At 42.2% G+C, this 20,660-nt stretch overlaps 1 protein-coding gene across 10 annotated transcripts in view; it reads left to right on the top strand.

Annotated features, from left to right (window-relative positions):
* TENM2 (teneurin transmembrane protein 2) overlaps positions 1-20,660 on the top strand; it is a 644,816-nt gene that overhangs the window by 335,528 nt on the left and 288,628 nt on the right. For all 10 annotated transcript variants that reach the window (XM_038534811.1, XM_038534806.1, XM_038534815.1 and 7 more), the window contains one exon: positions 20,400-20,634. In XM_038534811.1, coding sequence (XP_038390739.1) covers positions 20,400-20,634 — 235 coding nt within the window. The remainder of the gene's footprint in view (positions 1-20,399; positions 20,635-20,660) is intronic.

Below are 20,660 nucleotides of genomic sequence, written 5' to 3'. Positions count from 1 at the left end.
AAAAAAAATACCACGAAGCATCTCTTGGAACAGGCAGGTGGTGTATCATATGTTCCCGGGGTGGAGAATGAGCTTCTTGCCTTTAAAAGTAATTGATTTTATAGTGAAACGTGTCAAGAGCACTGGTTTTCAAAATGGTTCTGTTCATGAGTGTCGGGAAATAATACATACTGCTAATTGCTTCAGAAATAGCTGGATTATTTAGCTTGGGTTTTGACTGTGGTTAGAAGGAAGATCTCCCACCTTTATGCTATTTCCCCTCTCACGGATTAATAGCTGTTTTAAAACTGTGTCTGCTTCTGCTGTTCAGACATGAAATCTGCATCCCCTCACTTTTTGTCTAGGGCATCAGCTACAGTGTTTTTTAGTTCAAACTCTCTGAGTGTTCTAAAGATAGCAGTGTGACATTTCTGTTTCAATGAAGCTCAAATAGTAGGCGAGATATAAAACACCAGAGAAGAAAAAGATATGTTTGCTGATTTTACCATCGTCCGTACTGAGCTGCCTAGGTGAACATTTGTAAGTAGGGAGGCTGATTGCAGGTGGGGAGTGGAAGGAGGGAATGTTAGCTCCTGTGAGGTGTAATTTATTGGATGCTTAGCAGAGCACCCCTTGTGGTAATTCCTTATTTGAATATCTCAATCCTGTACAGATTGATTGGATGTAATGTGGACCCTTAGAAAGGAAACTCAATTGTTGCTTTGTTTTATGTTTTGTTTTGTTTGGCTTTGCTTTGTTTCAGTTGTTTCCTCAACGCGCTGATGTAAATGTGGCTGATTTAGAAAGAGACTGTGTTTGCTCAGGTGTCAGCTCAGTGGAGTGAGCCAGAAGCATAGCCTGTGATCAAGACTAATTGAATCTACCAATTATACCTGTTTGTTTCATCATTCATTCAAACAAACATAATACACATATGTGTATAAGACTGAAATAGACCTTGATGAATTTATAATGTGACAGTTTATATACTTCTTCCTCCAGGAAGTCTTCCCTTATCCCCTAGGCCAGGGGTCAGCCATTTTTTTCTGTACAGGTCCAGATAGTAAATATATTAGGCTTCACTTTCAGAGTCATATATGGTCTTTATCACATTTTTTCTTTTTTCTCCTTCTTTCCTTTCTTTCTTTCTTTCTTTTTTTTTTTTTTTTTTTTTATAACCCTTTAGAATGGACAAAACACTTAACTCAGGGGCTGAATATAGCCCGTGGGCCATGGTTTGCTCAAGCCACATCTCCTTTGATCCATCCCCCATAGAAGCCTTCACCTCGTGTTGAAAAGAACTAAACTCTAAATTCCTGGAGTGGAGGCTCTTATCTTTGCAGCCCTGGCCTAAGCACTGGCAAGTGTTCATTTTCCAAATATACAGTGATCTCCACCTTCCAGTTTTATATTCCAGCTGGGAAAACAAGATCCTGTATAGAAACTGGTTAAGTAACAATTCAGAACACAGTGAGTGTTCTTGACTAGCCCTTTGCAACTCGTGGAATATAACCCCCCAAGTTCAGAAATAAGTTTTTAAAAGGCCCTTCTACATTCTCAAAATAGCTTTAAGAAAGGCCTTGCTCTGTATTTCACTAAGTCTTCATTCAGGGTCCCGTTTGTTCTCCCTTAACATGCAATCTTTAACAAATTTAGTAACTTTTTACAAATAAAAACTTATGGGATGCACAGAATTTGGAGGGGCAGGTATGGTGGTGCAGAGCACAGCAGTAGATTCCAAAGCAACCCCAAGATTGACACCTGACAGCCTGACCTCAAGGAAGGAGACAGAATAAATCCAAAGGAGATACAGAACAATATGGCTGCATAGTACAATTATGTTTGCTCCTAATAGGTTTTCAGTCATTAATTAAGTGTTGACTTATGCTCATTATGCTCTCTTTAAAAATGCAGCCGAATTTAGCTCCCGATTTTGGATTATTATATCCACACAACCTGGTTAAAATAAAAGTATCTAGCAAACTTGCGGACAGTGAGTTTTGGTTATCTGGAAATTCCACTCATTTGGACCTCCTCGTTGATGAATGACGTGTGATAAAAAGGCACATCTGTGACTAGGACCACTTAGCATGAAGAGCAAGGGTTATGGATTCGGTAGCCTGGGCTGGTTCTCCCTTTCCAGCTATGCGATGTGAGGCAAGTTGCTTAACCTTCGTCTCCTGATCTGTATAATGGGCACTTTCCCTTAAGGTCATTGTGAAGACAAAGTAAGATTATCACAATGAGATAATCTTGTTACTGTGTGTTAAGTAGGTAACCATCTTGTCATGATTCATTATTCTGTGTTAAATAAAAGTGAAGTTTTTAAGAAGGAAACTAGCACCAAGTGAGTGCTCAAATAAGTTAGCTATTAGTATCATAATTACTATGGTCAGTATTGTTTCTGAGTAAGTATTCTGATGAATGATAGACATGGTGCTACAGGAGACTATAGAAAAGTATATAGTCTTCACATATGAGATTTCACCTTAGACAAGGTGCTACTTGATCTGTAATTATCAAACCAGGTCTAGAAATCAGGCTCGGCTGGGACTAATTCTGCTAGATCACATCTTACCCCTGGACTACTTTCTTTGGTTAGATTGAGAAAGGCTCTTTTCTAGCATAGTAACGTCCACCCATATAGTATTGCAACAGATCCTACTATAAACTCTTAGATGGTATGAATTCCCAGCATCCTTTCACATTAATTGTTATAGTCTTAAACAACAGGAGAAAGAGCATGGATGTGGAGTGGGACCATTGCATTTCACTTGCCTCAGAAAACCGGGTCCCCTCCTAGAGGAAGGGGAAAGATACAAATCTCTCTCACAACCTTTTGACTTCAAAACACAGTTCATTTTGTCACCAGAACATAACCCAGTGGGGATAAAACATGCCACATTGGTTACGACCTTTAAAAGCAAGGACCTGAAAAGGGCTGCCTCCTTCTGGAAAACAAGTACTAATGACAAGTCTAGCCACTGATGTAACACAGAGAAAGGGCTGGTTCAGAGGAGGAAATTGGGACAAGGGAATTTGGCTGGAGCAATGAGGAACGTCGAGAGCCTTTGGGCATTAACCAGACTGGCAGAGTGATCCCTGAGAGGAAAGACAAAGATAGCACCCGCCTTTCTGACTCGGGGCTTGTCCGTAGCACTGGCACTTTCCCGCCCTCTAGCAAGGCTCTCTTCATTCAGGGGACAGTCTCCACTGAGGCAGAAGCTCGGCTCCAGCCCATGCAACAGTGGCTTTTCGAGGCCTGACATTTGTGTCCTCAGCTCCACGGTCGGATACTGCAACCGATGAGCCTTAGCTGAGTTCAGCCAGACGGTTGCGCAGGTGGCACTGCTTTCAATTGTCCAGGTATGCGGAATACTGGGGGTTTTATTGATTTTTCCTGAGAAAGGGGTGGGAAGTATCAAAGCAAGGTATTTAGCTGGGTCCTGGGTCCAAACACCTAAGGGGTGAGGGAGAGCAAGGGAGAGAGAGAGTCTGCCCAGGAAGGGAAAAAGAAATAAGATACGCACTGCTCTATAAACTGGGAGAGAAACCAGGGCAAGGAAGAGCCGTTGGTGCAATGGGGGCGTCCCGAGTTATTTGTCAGTGCCTACGGTACCCTGGTTAGAATTCTCACTTCGCACGCTTTGCCCGCCCCCCCCCCACCCCGCCCTGTGCCCTTCCTGGGACCAGCCCTCATAAGCCACAATCCCTGTTGTGAGCTCAGGCAGTGTCATTTTTTCTGAACTTCCCCTCCTTTCTGCTCATTCCCAGCCCAGCAGTTAGGAACCTCCTGGGCTCTGAAGGACAGGACCATGTGGGTCACAGGTGCTGAAGCTGCGCAGACAGCTATGCTAATTACACCACACCTGTTTCCCCAGGTTAAGCCGTTGCTATTGGAAACCTTGATATCCCTTTTCATTCATCTGTTTACCAACCGGCAATTAGTGCTGCTCCTCCACCCCATCACCCAACAGACCCCGTACCTGGGGCTCAGACCCTCACACTAGGGGACAAAAGATAGGATGGAACAGCCCGTGGGAAAAATAGCTTCTGTGTATGATACCTAGAGGTTGTGAAAGAGAGGAGAGTCCGTGCCACTTGCAGGGCAAGAGAGTGGCCAGGAAGGTATTTCAGGAAGATGTGAGATGTAAAAGATGAGATGAGCATTTTGCTAGTTGCTGGCATTCACGGCCCAGGGACCAGAACAAGCCAAGCCATTTTAGATGGCTACATAAATTGCCAGACCTGTATTCAGCACTGCTGGCATTTCCTACATTTCTAAAGGTGTTTTTCCAATAAATCCATGGCATCATGCAGAGCTGTACCATCACATTAAACGAAACAGGTATGCTTTTTCCATTTCTCCAAGCTTATGGTCTGTATCTCTATCGGACATGTTGCTGAGCTGTGAGTGCCCTTAGGAGGTCTTTCTAAATACTTTTTAAACTTTTTTTTTTTCTTATTTTATTGCACTTTTTCGATCCCAGAATTGATCCCTTCTTCTGTTGGAAATTTCATAAGGCATAAGACAAACACAAGTTTCTCTTCCTGGGTAGCAATTTCCATTCATGAAAAATTGCCTTGTGTGCATTCAGGAAGTATAGCAGGTTGTGAAGCTCTGTAATTTGTTTCCCATCAACTAATAATCTTATTGTGATGAATAATGTAGTACTATTAATGTTTCTACAAGGTTAGAGATTGTGCTGAGTGTCAGTAGAGAAGCTGACAGTGTTGGACAGCGAAGCCATTCTTTCTCCTTTTTACACAGTATAGTTTCTTTAAACAGCTTGCAGTAGATGCATGAGCTTTAGCAAATTGTATTCAAATGAACTCAAATACAAAAACTATTAGTGATGCTAGATCAAAGTTTTACAAAGATGTTGATTCTTTTTTTTTTCTCATGTGCCTTTTGTTTTTTCCTAGTGTGCTCTTTTTTTTTTTTTACATTTAAGGATATATATATATATATATATATATATATATATATATATATAAAACAGAATTTATATATATATAAATTTATATATATATATATATATATATATATATATATATATATAACAGATTTGCAAGTTTTGGGGTTGATTTGCTCCCTTGTTTTTCAGAGAACAGCCTCAACTTCTCTACCTAGAGTGGCTCACACTCTGATGCAAGCCTGTCCTCTTCAACACCAAATATTCTGTCCTGTTCTTAACATCCATCCACATCGTTTAATTTTTGTTTTATTATAAACTCTTTAAGTAGCACACAGTACAATTGCCTCTACTGTGTCAAGCTTTATGAATTTGTAACCCATGTGTAGATTTGTGTCACCACCACCACCACCACTATCATGATGCAGAGAAGGTGTCACCACAAAAATCTCCCACATGCTCCCGTTAGGTAGTTACACCCTCTTCCAGTCCCAACGCTGGCAGTCACCGATCTGTTCTCAGTCACTATAGTTTTATCCTTTTAAAAAAAATATTTTATTTATTTATTAGAGAGAGAGAGAGAGCAGAGCAAGAGAGAACACACAAGTGGGGAAGAGGGGCAGAGGGAGAGGGAGAAGTAGACTCCCCACTGAGCAGGGAGCCAGACATGGGGCTGGATCCCAGGACCCTGGGATTATGACCTGAGCCAAAGGCAGCCACCTAACCAACTGAGTCACCCAGGTCCCCCTACTTTTATCTTTTTGAGAATGTCATGTGAATGGAATTACACAGTGTATAACCTTTTGAAACTGACTTCTTCCAGTTAGCATGGTGCCTTTGAGATGTATCCAAGTTGTTGCATTACCAATAGTTGATTCCTTTCACTGCAGAGTAGTATTCCATTATACAGATTACCCCACTTTATCAATTCACTTGTCATAGAATACCTGGACTGCTTATAGTTTTCAGTGATTATAATAGTAGAATAGCTATGAACTTTGATGTGTACATTTTCAGGTGAACATACATTTTCATTTCTGTAGAACAAATACCTAGGATTGGGACTATTTTATGGTGGGGTAAGTGTAACATTATAGGAAACTGGCAAACTTTTCCTGAATATCTGTGTATTTTGCATCCCCACTACAACGTATGAGAGTTTCTGTCATGGTATTTTGATTAGCTTTCATATCTGTAAAAAGTATGTTCTAGCATAATATTCTGTTTTGTCATATGCTTTTTTTTTAGTGCCCTCATGAGACAGTTCTTAAATTTTCTGTCAGTTAATTGGAAAAAAAAGGAAAAAGTATGTTTGCCTGCTTTTCTCAACGCTGTTTATGGCTACTTTGGTTTAGACTACATTTGTTTTTTTTATTTTTTTAAAGATTTTATTTATTTATTCATGAGAGACACAGAGAGAGAGGCAGAGACACAGGCAGAGGGAGAAGCAGGCTTCCTGCAGGGAGCCCGATATGGGACTCAATCCCAGGACCCCAGGATTACACCCTGAGTCAAAGGCAGACACACTCAACTGCTGAGCCACCCAGGCATCCCTAGACTACATGTGCTTTAATTAGAAAAACATACAAATGATAAGTGATGGGTCTTTCTGTTATTCATAGAATCAGGGTGATGATGCTCAGGGTACTTGTAGAGGTACAGGTAGATCAGGTTGGGACAACTGGAGTAAACCCATATGGTGAAACTTCTTCATTTATCCCACCCCTATTTTCACTTCAGGAATCTAGATGTCTCACTCCATTTTATGTGTGCAAAGAGTACCTAAAAGGCCATGTGGATCCCACTGGTGCAACTGAGAACCCAGGGCAAGAATTCTGAGTCTTAATCTTGCCAGGAAAGCAATATAGCATATATATTCCATGTGCATAGTACAGGCTCTAATTTACCATGATCTATTATCTAGAATTAAATATAAAAGACAGTTGATAAATACTACATTCAGTTGAAAATACAAATGAATCAAAATGTAGTTTCTCTCCACAAGTAATAATGAACATTCTTATGAATTTCTCTATGTGCCATGGAGCCTCCTTTAAATGATATCCTAGCATAAAACCTTGCATACTGGGAGATACATATATGTAGAACTGGCAGAGGAATGAGTTCACCTTGGGAAATAAGACAGGGGTAGGAACAGGGGAAAAGGTTCATGGTTATTTTAATGATACACACATACGAAAACTTCTCAGAGCAGTATGTCATAATGGCCCTTATGATATTGCTATACATAAGCTAAAATGTGAATAAAAATATATGTGGGAAAGTAAAGCATTTGGATAGTTAACAACCAGAGGGAAAATAGAAGAGTGACAGTAGAATCTTTGAGGCTCAACAAAAAGGTAAGAATAGGATGTGACTCCTTTACCTTCCTAGAGGCCAGAGACTCTGTAACCTCAAAAATCCACCAGACCCAGCATGGATGCTCAATAATTAATTGCCAAGCGAATGAACACATGAACAAATGAAGACAATGGGGAAGGAAAGAACAAGCAAACAAATAATTGAATATGGTTTGTCACAAGTGAGCTTAGCTCACATGCCACTGTTCTTGTGTCAGAATTTATTCGGAGAGAAAGCAAAAGGAATCTTGTGGAGAGAACGGTCACTCTTTGGGTTTCTTTCAGGGAATAAAGAAGGCTTTATCAAGGGGCTACTTGCATATGATTTTGCTAGGCTCCACCAGGAAAACCCCATAGAGTTAAAACTCTTGCCGTGATATGCCAAGTAGAAGTTAGACAGGTTTATAAAGATTTTAAAGATTTGATGGGTTAAATATGGCCAAATAGAATCATTCAGTATATAATGTGCCAGTGTTGGTTCCAATGTTAGTCCTAGAAGAGAGCCACCATTAAATGTCTTACATGCAAGGGATGCCTGGGTGGCAGCAGTTTAGCACCTGCCTTCGGCTCAGGGAGTAATCCTGGAGTCCCGGGATCGAGTCCCAGGATCAAAGATCAAGTCCCACATCAGTCTCCCTGCATGGAGCCTGGTTCTCCTTCTGCCTGTGTTTCTGCATCTCTCTCTCTCTCTCTACCTCTCTCTCTCTCTCTCTCTCTCTCTGAATAAATAAAATCTTTAAAAAAAATAAATAAATGTCTTACATACATCAGCACAGTTAGGAAGCCATTGGACTTCATCTGATCCAAACCAAAAAGGCTTCCTGAAGAAGGAAGAATTCCATATATCTTACTTCGGATTTGCAAGCCTGCAGCATATCCTATGTCCTTGTCACATCCAGTTGCTTTTCCTACCACAACTGCATGGATGAATTAGGATTCATTCACCCTGTTCAGGTGAGTCAGTGGCCTGTAGCAAAGATCCTCTAATACAATATATTCATGATGGAAAACGAACATTTTCTAGTGGCACAGAGAGCCACAGGAGATCCTGTTAGTCAGAGTTTGGAAGTGAAATGTGTCTATTCCCACTTGGGGTGTGTCAGAGGCCTCTGCCATCATTAGTTCCGTGGGGATTTCTGCGTGTAAGGCATTTGTTGTCATGTTTGGGTTACTGCAGGAAGAGAAAAAATTGCTACAGTTTGCGTGAGATAGAGCTGTGTTTTGGCAAGGATGCCTGCAATAATTTTTTTTCTTGAACTTTAGTCAAGTTCATGCTTTTGAGATTTGTCTCAGATGGCACCACGCAGCAGTTCCTTTGAAAGACATTCATTTCTGTTGGAATTCAGACTCTTCTTTTGACTCCTTTGCTCTTGCCATACTTCTCAAGGTGTAACTAATTAATCCATTAATTCAGAAATTCTTTATTGTACCTACAAAGTGTTCGATGAGCCAGGGATTCAGCAGAGAATAAAACAGTATCTTTACCTTCAAGATACTTACTTTCTAGTGCAGAAAGAAAATTACTGGGGGAAAAAAAGTGATAATATGTGCTTTAGAGAAACAGCATAGTAAAGAAGATAAGACTGCTGAAGGTTGTCTGCAAAGGTGTGTCTTAATGGGAGATTCAAGCTGAGACATTCCAACATTAAAGGAGTGAGCTACTTAATTATCTGTATCCACAGGCCAAGTGTACAGCAAGTGCAAAGGCCCTGAGGCAGAAGGCTGCCTGGCTCAAGCCCATATCAGAGGCGAGTAAGGACCAAGACCTTTCCTACTTATTTCACTGTTTTCTTTGAGAAGTAGACTTCAAGCTGAATGGAAGAGGAAAACCTAGGCTGATATTCTGGCCAACCCCTATACATCCTAGATTTAAAATGTCTTTGTTCTTGCTTTTTCTCTCCCTAAAACGTTGTTCCCCTGGACACTGGAATGGCTCTCTCCCTATTTCCTCCAGATCTCTGATCAAATATCATCTTATTGAGAAGCCTTCCCAGACCACACTATTAAAGTGTCAGATAAGCAGTGTTAGAAATGGAAATTATTTTCTCCTCCAAATCTGATATTTCATGAGAGAGATTACTCACTCCCTACATTATGGGATTAAGAATGATCCCATTTGAGATGATAAATACTAAAAAGTTTCAGTAACCCAAGAAGCCCTGAGAAACAAATTGCTAATTCATGACTTAAACCATCTAAACTAAATGTGATGAATAACTCAGGACCTCTGTGACTTGTTCAGTGGTGAATTGCAGGGATAGAGCAAACCTGCATGGCTCATAGATGAGCCTGAGTGGGACACACACACACACACACACATACACACATGCACGGATACACACACATCCCAAGAAAACCTTGACTTTACCATGAGCTTTACCATGAGAAATGGAAGCTAATGTTAAATGAAACACCACAATTCAAGAAAACCTGGGCCTGTCTTAATGCTGACTTTCATAGGGAATAAGATAAATTATCAAAAGAAACTAATACACAGCCCTTCAAATTGCCTACCATCAGAAGGGTTTATTTCAATGTATTTAAGTTGCAAAAGATGAAAATGAAGACCACTGATTATTTGGGGAGTCGGTAAGACCTCTATCTACTTACTATAATTCATAAGAGGGAAAAAGGATCCTTAATTCTTAATGGTGCTATTAACCTTAAAAATATCTGACAACAGGAAGTTTTACAAGTCATTACAACAATAATCTTTGAATCACAGGGTCTATTTCACTCCTCTCTCCACAGCCTCAAGAAAGAATTAGCCTGTTCAAGCAAAGATAAATAAATCCTGACATCTCTTATGTCCTTCCTATCTGTCATGTATCTTCTAAGCACCTTCACTTAAAATGTCTTATCTCATTTAACTCCTTACCAAGCAGGAATGATGTTCACCACCTTTTCTGGGTGGGGAAGCAGAGGCACGGACAGGCTAAGCGCTTCATAACTCTGATCGTCTAACTCCAAAAGTTGTTCAGGCATAACTGGAGAGGTCAAGGTCAAAAAGACTGAGAAAGCCCTGAAAATGGCATACTGAGTCGTGGATGGCTAGGAAGAAGCCCTCGTTTTCAGAGGGGCCAAGTGGGAGATAGTGATTCTGTTGCTATTGCACCCTCTTCCCCCACAGAGCCAAGATCCACAGAGCACAATGTCCTCCCATGGTCCTAGTTTTTTTCTGAAAGTTGTTTGCGTCCTGGGGCTCTTGGATGGGGTGGATGTTCTCATCCGTCTCTGCTTGGCCCTGGATATTCCTGCTCATTATCTATGCTACATGATAGAAAGGGCCAGGAGCATGGTCTCATCCACTTTAACTGAAAAATGCAAAGCAACTTCAAGACAACTTTGAAAGAGACTACTGATCAGTTATGAATAAAACCCAAAGGGGCACTTTTTCTGACAATATATGCACCATGTAACCCTAGGCAGGGGATGTTTCTTCAGGAAGCTCCCAGAAATTTTTGTTGAGTAATTACTTGCTCGTGTGTGTGTGTCTGTGTGTATGTGTATTTTGAAGGCAGAAAGAGTATCCTGAAAATATCTCCAGCAGTACGCCCTATCCATACCATTACATCAGCTGTCACTTGACATGAAACCAGATGCAGTTCAAGGTCTTCTGACATTCAGCTGACTTCTGTTTATATAGTATGGAGAAACTTTTGTTCCCTTGCCCTATAAGGCATGTACCATGAGAGATTTGGGGAAAAGGTCACCCAGATAGTAAATAATTCTGTTGAGCTTTGTAGTGAGAATGCTCCAGGAACCTTTATCCCGTCCTTGCCATTTAACTGGTGTGCTTCAGTCATTCTCAGTGTTAATGAATGGTGTAGATCAGAGATTTTCTCCATCATTCTGTTCATCAGAGACACAACCTAAAATCAAAATCATATGTTATCTTTGCTTTGATCTTCTACCTGTGTTCAGGGGAAAACATTGTGACCATCCAAAGGTGGGGGAGAATGAAATACACCCCAACAAAAACCTGGTTAAAGAGCTTAAAAATGGCATCTTGATGGAAGAAAATTCCATGTGTGATTTTTATTTTTCAAAAAAAAAATAGTCTAGGCTATGAAAAACATATTATCTTTCATGGAGAGGGAAATGCCCAAATATTGGCCAGACTATTTTACAATAAGACCTTGAAAAGCTATGCGATGAGCTGGAATGAGAGGAGTTTAAATTTTTGATGCAATTCTCTGCTTGGGAAAGTGATAATGCAGCTCAAATAACAGAGAGAGTATTTTCTGCTACAGCGCAACAATCAACATAACGTCTGGGCATATTAATAATTTCACTTCTAAACTTCTCGACAGGGAGAGCATGGGTCTTAATAGCATTGTCAAGATCCTTAGGGCAATTGAAAAACCCAAAATCATTACTTTCTACTGATAGGCTTTCCTCTCCCAGAGGATGCCAAAATACCTAGGGTAATGTAGATTTATTGAAATGCTCAGATAGGCACTGCTCAGACATAACTTTGCAATAAAATCTTCTCTTTAGAAGGGCTCCTCTCAAGTATTTCAAGTGGTCTTTTTTTTTTTTTTTTTTTTTTTTGTCTTTGTCACTGGGAAAGCAGCTAATGGAGTTGACATTGATCTCAAATGATACTTCCTGGATGATTTAAGAACGCAAAGAATGAATATAGGAGTATGGTAAAATGATGTGGCACCTATGATTAAAATCCCTTTCTGAGATGCATGAGAACTTGCCCAACTGGGGCAGAATGGTCCCAAATCTACAACGGCTATTAAGGTCATGATTCAAGTGCAACTACTGATTCGGCACCCAATTCAAGAATTCCCTTCCTCTTTTCTCCTCCCCTGAGTCCCACCTGTGTGTGTTTGTGTTTTAGTTGAGCAGGAATGGCACTCTGCTGTGATTACAGCCATGCCTGAAAGCCCTGGAACAAATTCCAGGATCCCCCTTGGACCCTGAAGTATGCAATTGTGTCTCAAATGGCCATACCTAACAATCTCTGAAAAATATCAACAGCAGTGGGGTCCTGGCCAAAAAAGCTCCTGTGAACACCAGCTTCAGGTTGCCAGGGAAAGGCTTTTTTTAAGTGGTATGAAGTATGCCCCGTCTGAGATCTAACTTTGATTTGTTCCAACGAGGCTTGGTAACAGATGTCGTGGTAAACATACACACACACACACACACACACAAAGGGAATCACCATTTATAAGAAAGGCCCAGAATAGACCAATCCATAGAAACAGAAAGTAGACTGATGTTTGCCAGGAGGTGGGGGGCTGGGGAGTGGCTGCTAATTGGTATGGGGTTTCCTATGGGGGGTGGTATGAAAATGCTCTAAGATCAGACTGTGCCAACGGTTGCACATCTCGGTGAATATAATAAAAGAAAACACTAAAACATACACTTTTAAAAGCTGAATTTCATTAAACGTCAGTAAATCTGTTATTTAAAAGAGAGAATAGGTGGTCAGGCCAAGCCAGGAAAAAACAAACAAATAAAAACAAAGGGAAAAAAGGTTACCTTCTCCCCGAGTCCAACTGTCTTCCTGTTAAAAACCCTGTGAGAGTAATGAGAATTCAGGGAATGAAGGGAAAGGCCCATCAGAGTCTGGGGATCAGGAAATACTCAAAGAACAGAGGCAGAAGCCTGCACGATCCCGCTCTGCTGAGGGCCTCCCAACACAGCCCTCCGGAGACATGATGTGTTCCTTCACTCATTCATTCAGCATTGCTTCTGTGCCGGGGACATGAAGAGAGACAGGCTCTTGTGCTGAAGGAGCTCACGGTCTAGCAGGTAAAACAGGAAGGTCCAAAAATGATATAAAACCACATGCCCAAACAAAACAAAACAAAACAAAACAAAAAACACATGCCAAGGGTCAGGGAAAAGATGTGCCCGGTGTGCACTCGGGAGGGGCCCAGCTGCATTACGATTAAATACAACGTGTAAGGAGAGAGCCTTCTGTCTCTTAACATCCTGCACCTCAATTTCTTCCTCTTTATAATGGAGAACAGTATCTCCTGAAAAGATCATGATAAGTTTAAATAAGGCGAACTATATGGAGCGCTTAACACGTGGCCGGTGCTTCTTACACGGGAGCAGTTGTTCTTAGATAATCTAAGGTCTCCCTCTAAACCCCCCCCCTTTTTTTTTATAAACGCCGGCAGAGCTGACAAAACTTTGGTTTCTAAGCCTGCAGATGAGTGCTGTTTGTGACTGCGATGCCCATGCTCCTGCCACGCAGCGCGGATCCGTGTGTCATTGTGAATGCGCTCAGAATGCTTTTTCTCTGAGGTCAGATAGTTTGTGTAAGCAAGAGAACTACACATCATTCCCTGCTAGTGAACACAGCCCCTTCCTTCTGGGGTGCTCTGTTCGGGGCTGAATGGGGCGTTTCCATCAGGGCAGCCCCGGATCCAAGACTGTGCGCTCCTGGCCCAGAGGCACTGGTCAGAGCCGACGCCCAGCCCCGGGAGGTGAGAGGGAGGTCATGACTCGGGTCATCCCTTCAGCCTTCCGTTTGTTTCCTCCTCCGTTCTGCAACGTGCAGAAGGGCTGCGGCCGCAGCTTGCGACAGTAGTGGCCATTCCTGAGCAGCACCGCGGGTGGGTCCCTGCCCTGCAAGGCCAGCGATACCACACGGGGGTCAGTTAACAAAAACTAAAAGTCTGTTCTTTAGTGGATGAATCATTCAGGAGATACTACGACAGGGAAGGAGAGAGCAAGCTGAATGTCCCAAGTGTCTGATACTTACAGCCAAGTAAATCTCTTTCCATCTCTTTCTAAACCCAGGAGGAGGCTAGATCTGGCCTCTCCCCCAGCCCCCTCCACCCGCAAGCTGTTGGCAAAGTACCCAGTCAGAGCAGGAAGGATGAGCTGGGACCTAGCGTGCCCTTGTTTCTGCCTCCAACAGACCTAATTGCTGCTTATCCCTCATGCCACTGGTTATGGGAGCCAGGGATGCAGCACGGAGGAGGAAGTTTGAGAAAAGCCTTTTGGGAAGGTACAGAAAAGAGATTGCACTGCAGTTTGGCTGTTCTGGCCTATTTCTCCTGATTCAAGCAGCACTGTGAGGTGCAGAGCTTTGAGGTGGGCGATTCCCTCCAATTTCTCACAAGATTTTGTTCTGCCATTGAAGCCAATATGCAGAGAAGGGAGTTAAGGCCATTTTCCTCTGTATTTGCCAGGGTAAGTCTACACTCTGGGCAGGGGTCTTTGTTCCCTTCCTGTGTGAGGGCCCTCTGGGGCCTCGTGCTCTTTTGCGTGGGGAAGAAGGCCTGGGGTGCAAAAGCAGCTGTGCCACTTACTAAGCCACGTGGCCTTTGGGGCTTTACTTAACCTCTCTGCACCTCACTGGCTGGATCTGTAGAATGGAGATAAGAGAACCTGTCCCATAACAGTGAGTGGTAACATATTGAGATAATTTATGTACAGGACTTTGCACAGGACCAGACACACAGAGAGAGCCTAGCTCTTAGCAGCTCTTGTTGGTGTCATTTTGTGGTCCGCCCATAACGTCAATCATTTTGTTTATGGGAAAGGAACACTTCTGGATCCCAGGTTCCATTTCTGCAAGCCCTTAGAGAGATGCTCTTGAGACTGCCGATAGTAATGCCTGTGCCATGTCACTTGGTCAGAAGGCCCTTCTGTGGACAGTATTTGAAGCTGGAGGAGGTCTGAGATTGGTGACTTTGCCTTTCTACATTGATTTGATTGATATCATCCTCCAGAAGCTCCCACTCCAAAGAGTTAGGAAAACCCGAGTTCCCCAAGAGGTATTCATCATTTTTCCTAGAGCCATAGTTGCTATTGCTATTATTAGTGTTATCACTATTATTAATTATAACACATAATGTAATACACATATTACATATGTAATACATTATATGTACACATAAATGTAATAATAACATTGATTAATACTTAATATGTGCCAAGAATTGTGGCAGACTTTTTAAAGATGTATTCTCATTTGATGCTCCTAACAACCATATGAGAAAAGTAAAATGACTCTGCCCATTTTACAGATGAAGAAATAGACTTGGGATAAAAATACATAATTTTCCAGGGGTCACACTGTTAATAGGTGGCCACAAAGGGGTTCAAAGCCAACCACAAGTCTGGTCATCAGCAATAGACTCCTCCTTCTAACTAGAGGCTGTTATTCTTGAAAGTCTTCATCTCTGATTCCTTCTGCCTCCTGTTTGAGGTCAGGTCTGAACAGCATGTCCTGGTGCCAATTTTCACCAACCAGGGCTCCAAAATCTCTATCAACACCAGCCTCACTGCTAGCATCTTCAAATTACTGTCAAGATGTAACTTGCTACAAAGACATGGTTCAGTAGAAGGGGGCAGAGAGTTTGTGGTTAATTCATCATCTCAAGGTCCGAGAGGTTGAAATTTTTAAAGACCAGCAGTTGGCATGCCATCTCCAAGAATGAGTGAATTATTAGCAGGTAGGCAGGCCTATACTTATATTTTTTTATTTCATACATTTTATCATTTTTTTAATCACCAGGAAAATAATAGTGTGGACTATAGAGCAAGACAAAGTCATCTTAGTTTATCCCTGCCCTCCTACTCTCCTGCACACCTACTCCCTCTTGGCAAGAGTAGGTCTAGCCTAAATGCCTCACCCACCTGTTTATTTAGGAAGAGTGCAACAACAATAGCCAATTATTAAGAATTTACTTTCTTAGCTCCAAAGAAAATCCTTCCTTTACACATTATTGACAATGTAGGCGTTGGTTATTTCCATATGCTGTTTGAGCTCTGTTAGTCTAGTCGACACAGGAGCTGATACTCCAGGATTTTGCAGTCTCCAGGTCTAACTTTGTTAGAATTGATATTGTTACCCCTTCTTGGATGGGTAAAGTAAAGTAAAGCACTACTTTATTTGTCTTATGACTCTAGTGTCAACCAACTGGCCGTTAGGAAGGACGGAATGTGGGAATGGCATCCCTGTCAGGACCAAAATTTCCGGCAACATTAAATATTAAGCACTGTTCTTTTGAGCAAACAGGACAAACCAAGCGCTCATTCAAGCACCTAGTTTTTAAACATACAGGAAGCACCCTCTCCCATAAATTCATTTATCCTTGCTAGGAGTCCTACCTGTCCTGCCCTAGCTTTTAACAAAGGACCAGTGTGCATCTCCTCCTTCCTCAGACTAAAAGCCACACAGTACCTAAAAATAAATTCTAGGTTCTCAACTTCAGATAAATCAGGTGCAAGATAATAGGTTAGCACCGTGATTTTAATGACAGTTGCCTTTTGCCTGCTAATAGCATACTTATTAAGTTGATAGTGTGTAAGCATTTCTGTTACATAGTTATTCGTGGCTCAATTGCATTATTATGTGATTTCATATTTATGTAATAGAAGAGACATTAATATGCACATTAATTAAACCCAATAAATGTGTGGAACTCAGAGTGGACCTGAAGGTTCCTTCATCAAGTTGTTAATCATTTCTGTTTCAGCATATATTGAAGACATGAGTTGCCTTTCAGAAGGGCTTTTTCATGTAATTTGACTTCCTGGAAAGCAGTAAAGCATGTTGCTGGCCATTGTTTGCATTTTTTGAAATGGAAAACCATCACATCCAGCAAGCTCATTGGATGAATGTAATGAAAACCAATAAACACAAAAAGTGCTTGGGATCATTAGTTGTAGCAGAGATGTTGTTATATTAGAAATATGTGACCCACCCAGAATACTAAGGTACCACGGATGAATCCAGCAGTCAAAAACATAAATGCCTACCAGCGGTAACATAAATACATACATCCAGCCAGATTAAAATAACAGGGGTTGTTAGGGTTGATGACAAACCAGAAAACCACCCAAAGGCATTCAGCTATGCCAGTCGTTACCATGAGGGAATAGACTCAGTATTTTTGTTCTGTTGTTTTGTTTTGTTTTGTTTTCAAGAGAAGTCAGAGATCTGGAACAATTATACAAAATCTTGCCTCTGAATTTTTGGTAATATCCAGCTTGGGGGCTGCTGATTTGCGACTTCCACCCTGGATGGTTGAAATCTAGGTTTATGTCCCGTACTCAAATCTGGACTCATTGAGAGCTGTAGTTATGTCTTATCCATGCTTTTCTTCCTGAAAGAAGTGAGCAATGCTCCATACACAATTGGGGAATTGGGCAGCCTCGGGTGGCATGCTTGGCGTTTTCGCTCCTCTTCCTCTCCATCTCCCATGTTGACACACAGGTACTTACTGCTGTTACCCGTGGTGGATGAGTTCTCAGAGAATTACAGAAATGGCCTTGTATGCCCAGGTTCGCATGACTCAAAAGGGGCAGATCCAGTCCTCAAATCCAGTTCTTTAGATTTTTATCTCCCAACCGCTGGCTAAGTGACCCCCGCCCCTGCCCCCACCAATGCTCCCATGTCTCTCTGTACAGACCCCAGTGGTAGCTTTTACCATTCTGTGTCCTAATTGTCCTTTCTAGGTCTTGCACCTAGTTGAAAAATCTGGTTGTTAGATGGATAGATAAATGAGCAAATATAATCAGTGTCACAGTGGAAATGAGCAGCAATAATGAGGAAAACATCTTCTAATACTAAGGATGCCGGATAGTTTTTGTTATTGCCATCAATAATTTGATTTACTTGCAGTGAAATAACAGGCTTTGTAGGAGGGCAGAGTGGGAAGAGAATTACGTCCTTTCATCTCCCCAATGAAATTCTAGACCTCCCTTCTTTAGCAGAAATAGAAAAAGAGCTTGACATCTCTTCCAGGCAACTGGAAAGCTCACCACCCATTTTATTTGGACCATACTGCATAGCACCCAGGCCAATGGTTCCATTTCCCACTCAGCACCTGGATATTTTCAACAAAAGAGAACCCACAGGAATTCCACCCACACAGAACACAGATGGACAGAGGTGGGCCACACAAGTTGGAGTAGGCAAAGAAACTTCAGCTCAGGGTGAATAGACAGGAAGCAGGAGGATTCTGGGATCTCATTTAGTGAATTAAATACCTCCCATAGCCTCTTTGTACTTTTGGAGAGTGTGTGGTCTGGAGTGCTGGAGGCGGAGGCCCCGGGGCTGAGGGAGACAGAAAGTGAGGGCTTAAGGCTGAGGAGAGTGGGTTCTCCCTTGTACACTGATTCATCTCATCTTCCTGAGGCAAGTCTCAAGATTACCCAACTAATGGAGAATAATGACACCACTTGGATGGGAGTTGAGAGAAGGGAAGGGAAGGCATGAGAATTCATTAACCCTGTGTGAGGGGCTTGGATTGCATCTCTGAAGGATCGTTATTACATCATTTCACCCCCTTTCCTCACCTCTTCCCACTAATATGAGGCAGACAAATGCTAAATAACTATATAATAATACATTACTAGACAGACAACAATGCCAGGAAATGTAATAGCCTGCTACAGCTATGAAACTCCCTCAAAGATATATTTAAAATGTCACTGGTGCATAATGTAAAATACGAATTGCAGGTTCATTTGGAGGACGTGATTTAAAATCTGTACAACTGTATGGCCGCATTTCCCACTGGGTTTTAGTTTTAGTTATCTTCTTCTGAAGACAAAAAAAAAAAAAAAAAAAAAAAAAAAAAAACAAGTAATTTCAGCCCGGAGACACAAACTTCGAGGAACCACTTTTCTCTGTTATTTTTCCTTCTTATTTTCCGTGGTCATGATGCTCTGCAAACCTAGTATCTTCTTGACATGTTGTCTTTCTTTCGGAATATTTCTGCAGGCTTCACAGGAGCCACAGAATGTAGATTACACCTTTTGGAGATGTAGCCTGGCCACATAAGGAGACAAGTAGTTGAAATTTGTGTCAAATTGCTTGTTTAAATGATGTGAGCCAACTTCTTAAAGCCAGGACAGCAGGGGCTGAGGATTTTAAAAGTTGGCAGGGGCCAAAATGACAAGGCTTGGCAGTCACCTGGTGAGCTGCCAACGTCGACTAGAGGCTTCAAAAAAGGACACAAATTAAAAGTCATGTTTCAGCAGCCATTAAAACCAAATTATAGGCTTACATTGCATAGTGAACTACTTTCATTTTCATTATGCTTAAAATATTTCATTTTGTACATTGAGAATGGGTTGCTAGGAAAACCCTGTGTGGAGTTGTCATCTGTGGTCATATTTACAAGGGATACATGCAGAGGTATAGTTTTCCTTTGTGCATTTTTCCTACAAGGATAGAGGATTTCAAGATAAGAAAAGAGGATGCAATTTGGAATAAGGACCACGGTTTGAAAACATCAGTCCTGATGTGTCTGAGCAGGCTGGCAGATACTTTCTTATTAAAAAACAAACAAACAAACAACTGTATACATATATACATATATACAAAACACATACATATTTTAAAAATTGACGTCCTCAAAAAATGGGAAATTCTATCTAAAAGTCCAGATTTTCTGCTTTCCTTGAAAAACTAGAAGATCTGGCTGCCTTGGGCCCTTACCCCTCGTGGGCACATGGGCTTCGATTTGAGTGAAGGTGGCTCAGTCCATAACTGGCCCACTTCACTTTCCTACCTGGCCCCCATAGGTATTTAAATGTGCCACTCTCTGACTTACAGTGTACCATATTCGTATTAATTTTAGAAAGGGGAAATATCTGAGGCACCTAGGTGGCACAGTCAGTTGAGCGTCTCTTGATTTAGGGCTCAGGGTCACGAGATGGAGCCCCATGTCTGGCTCACACTCAGCCCTGAGTCTCCTTCTCTCTCTCTCTCTCTCCCTCTCTCTCTCTCTCTCTCAAATAAATAAATAAATAAAATCTGAAAGAAAGAAAGAAAGAAAGAAAGAAAGAAAGAAAGAAAGAAAGAAAGAAAATATTTGTGAAGAATATATGCAGTGTACTGGTTTACCAGGAAACGGTATGGTATAGAGACTTGGCTACACCCATGACCAGCCCTGTCCCCTTCCTTCCATTTCAAGATTAATAGGTTCCAGGCCGGTTTCACTAACCTAATTTCTCCTTCCTCCTTTGAGGCCCGCAGCAAAGAAAGGCCAACCGAGGCGCGTGCTGTGCGCGCAGCCAACCCCAGGATGAGGCCTGTGCGGTGTCCCCTCTGTCTCCAGCCTGCGACTTTCGGAAGCCACCACGCTGGGGCGCTTCGAGGGCGCCTGCGGTCTGCACCACTGACGGCCCTTTCTCCTTCCTCTCTTCCCAGGTCCCCCCAACCACCACAGCCAGTCGACTCTGAGGCCCCCTCTGCCGCCCCCTCACAACCACACTCTGTCCCACCACCACTCGTCCGCCAACTCCCTCAACAGGAACTCGCTGACCAACCGGCGGAGCCAGATCCACGCCCCGGCCCCCGCGCCCAATGACCTGGCCACCACGCCGGAGTCCGTTCAGCTCCAGGACAGCTGGGTGCTAAACAGCAACGTGCCGCTGGAGACCCGGTGAGTCCCCGCCGCGCCCTGCGCCC

This window comes from Canis lupus, chromosome 4 (genome assembly GCF_011100685.1).
Source record: "Canis lupus familiaris isolate Mischka breed German Shepherd chromosome 4, alternate assembly UU_Cfam_GSD_1.0, whole genome shotgun sequence".
NCBI lineage: Eukaryota > Metazoa > Chordata > Mammalia > Carnivora > Canidae > Canis > Canis lupus.
This window is presented reverse-complemented; position numbering and strand designations above follow the sequence as displayed.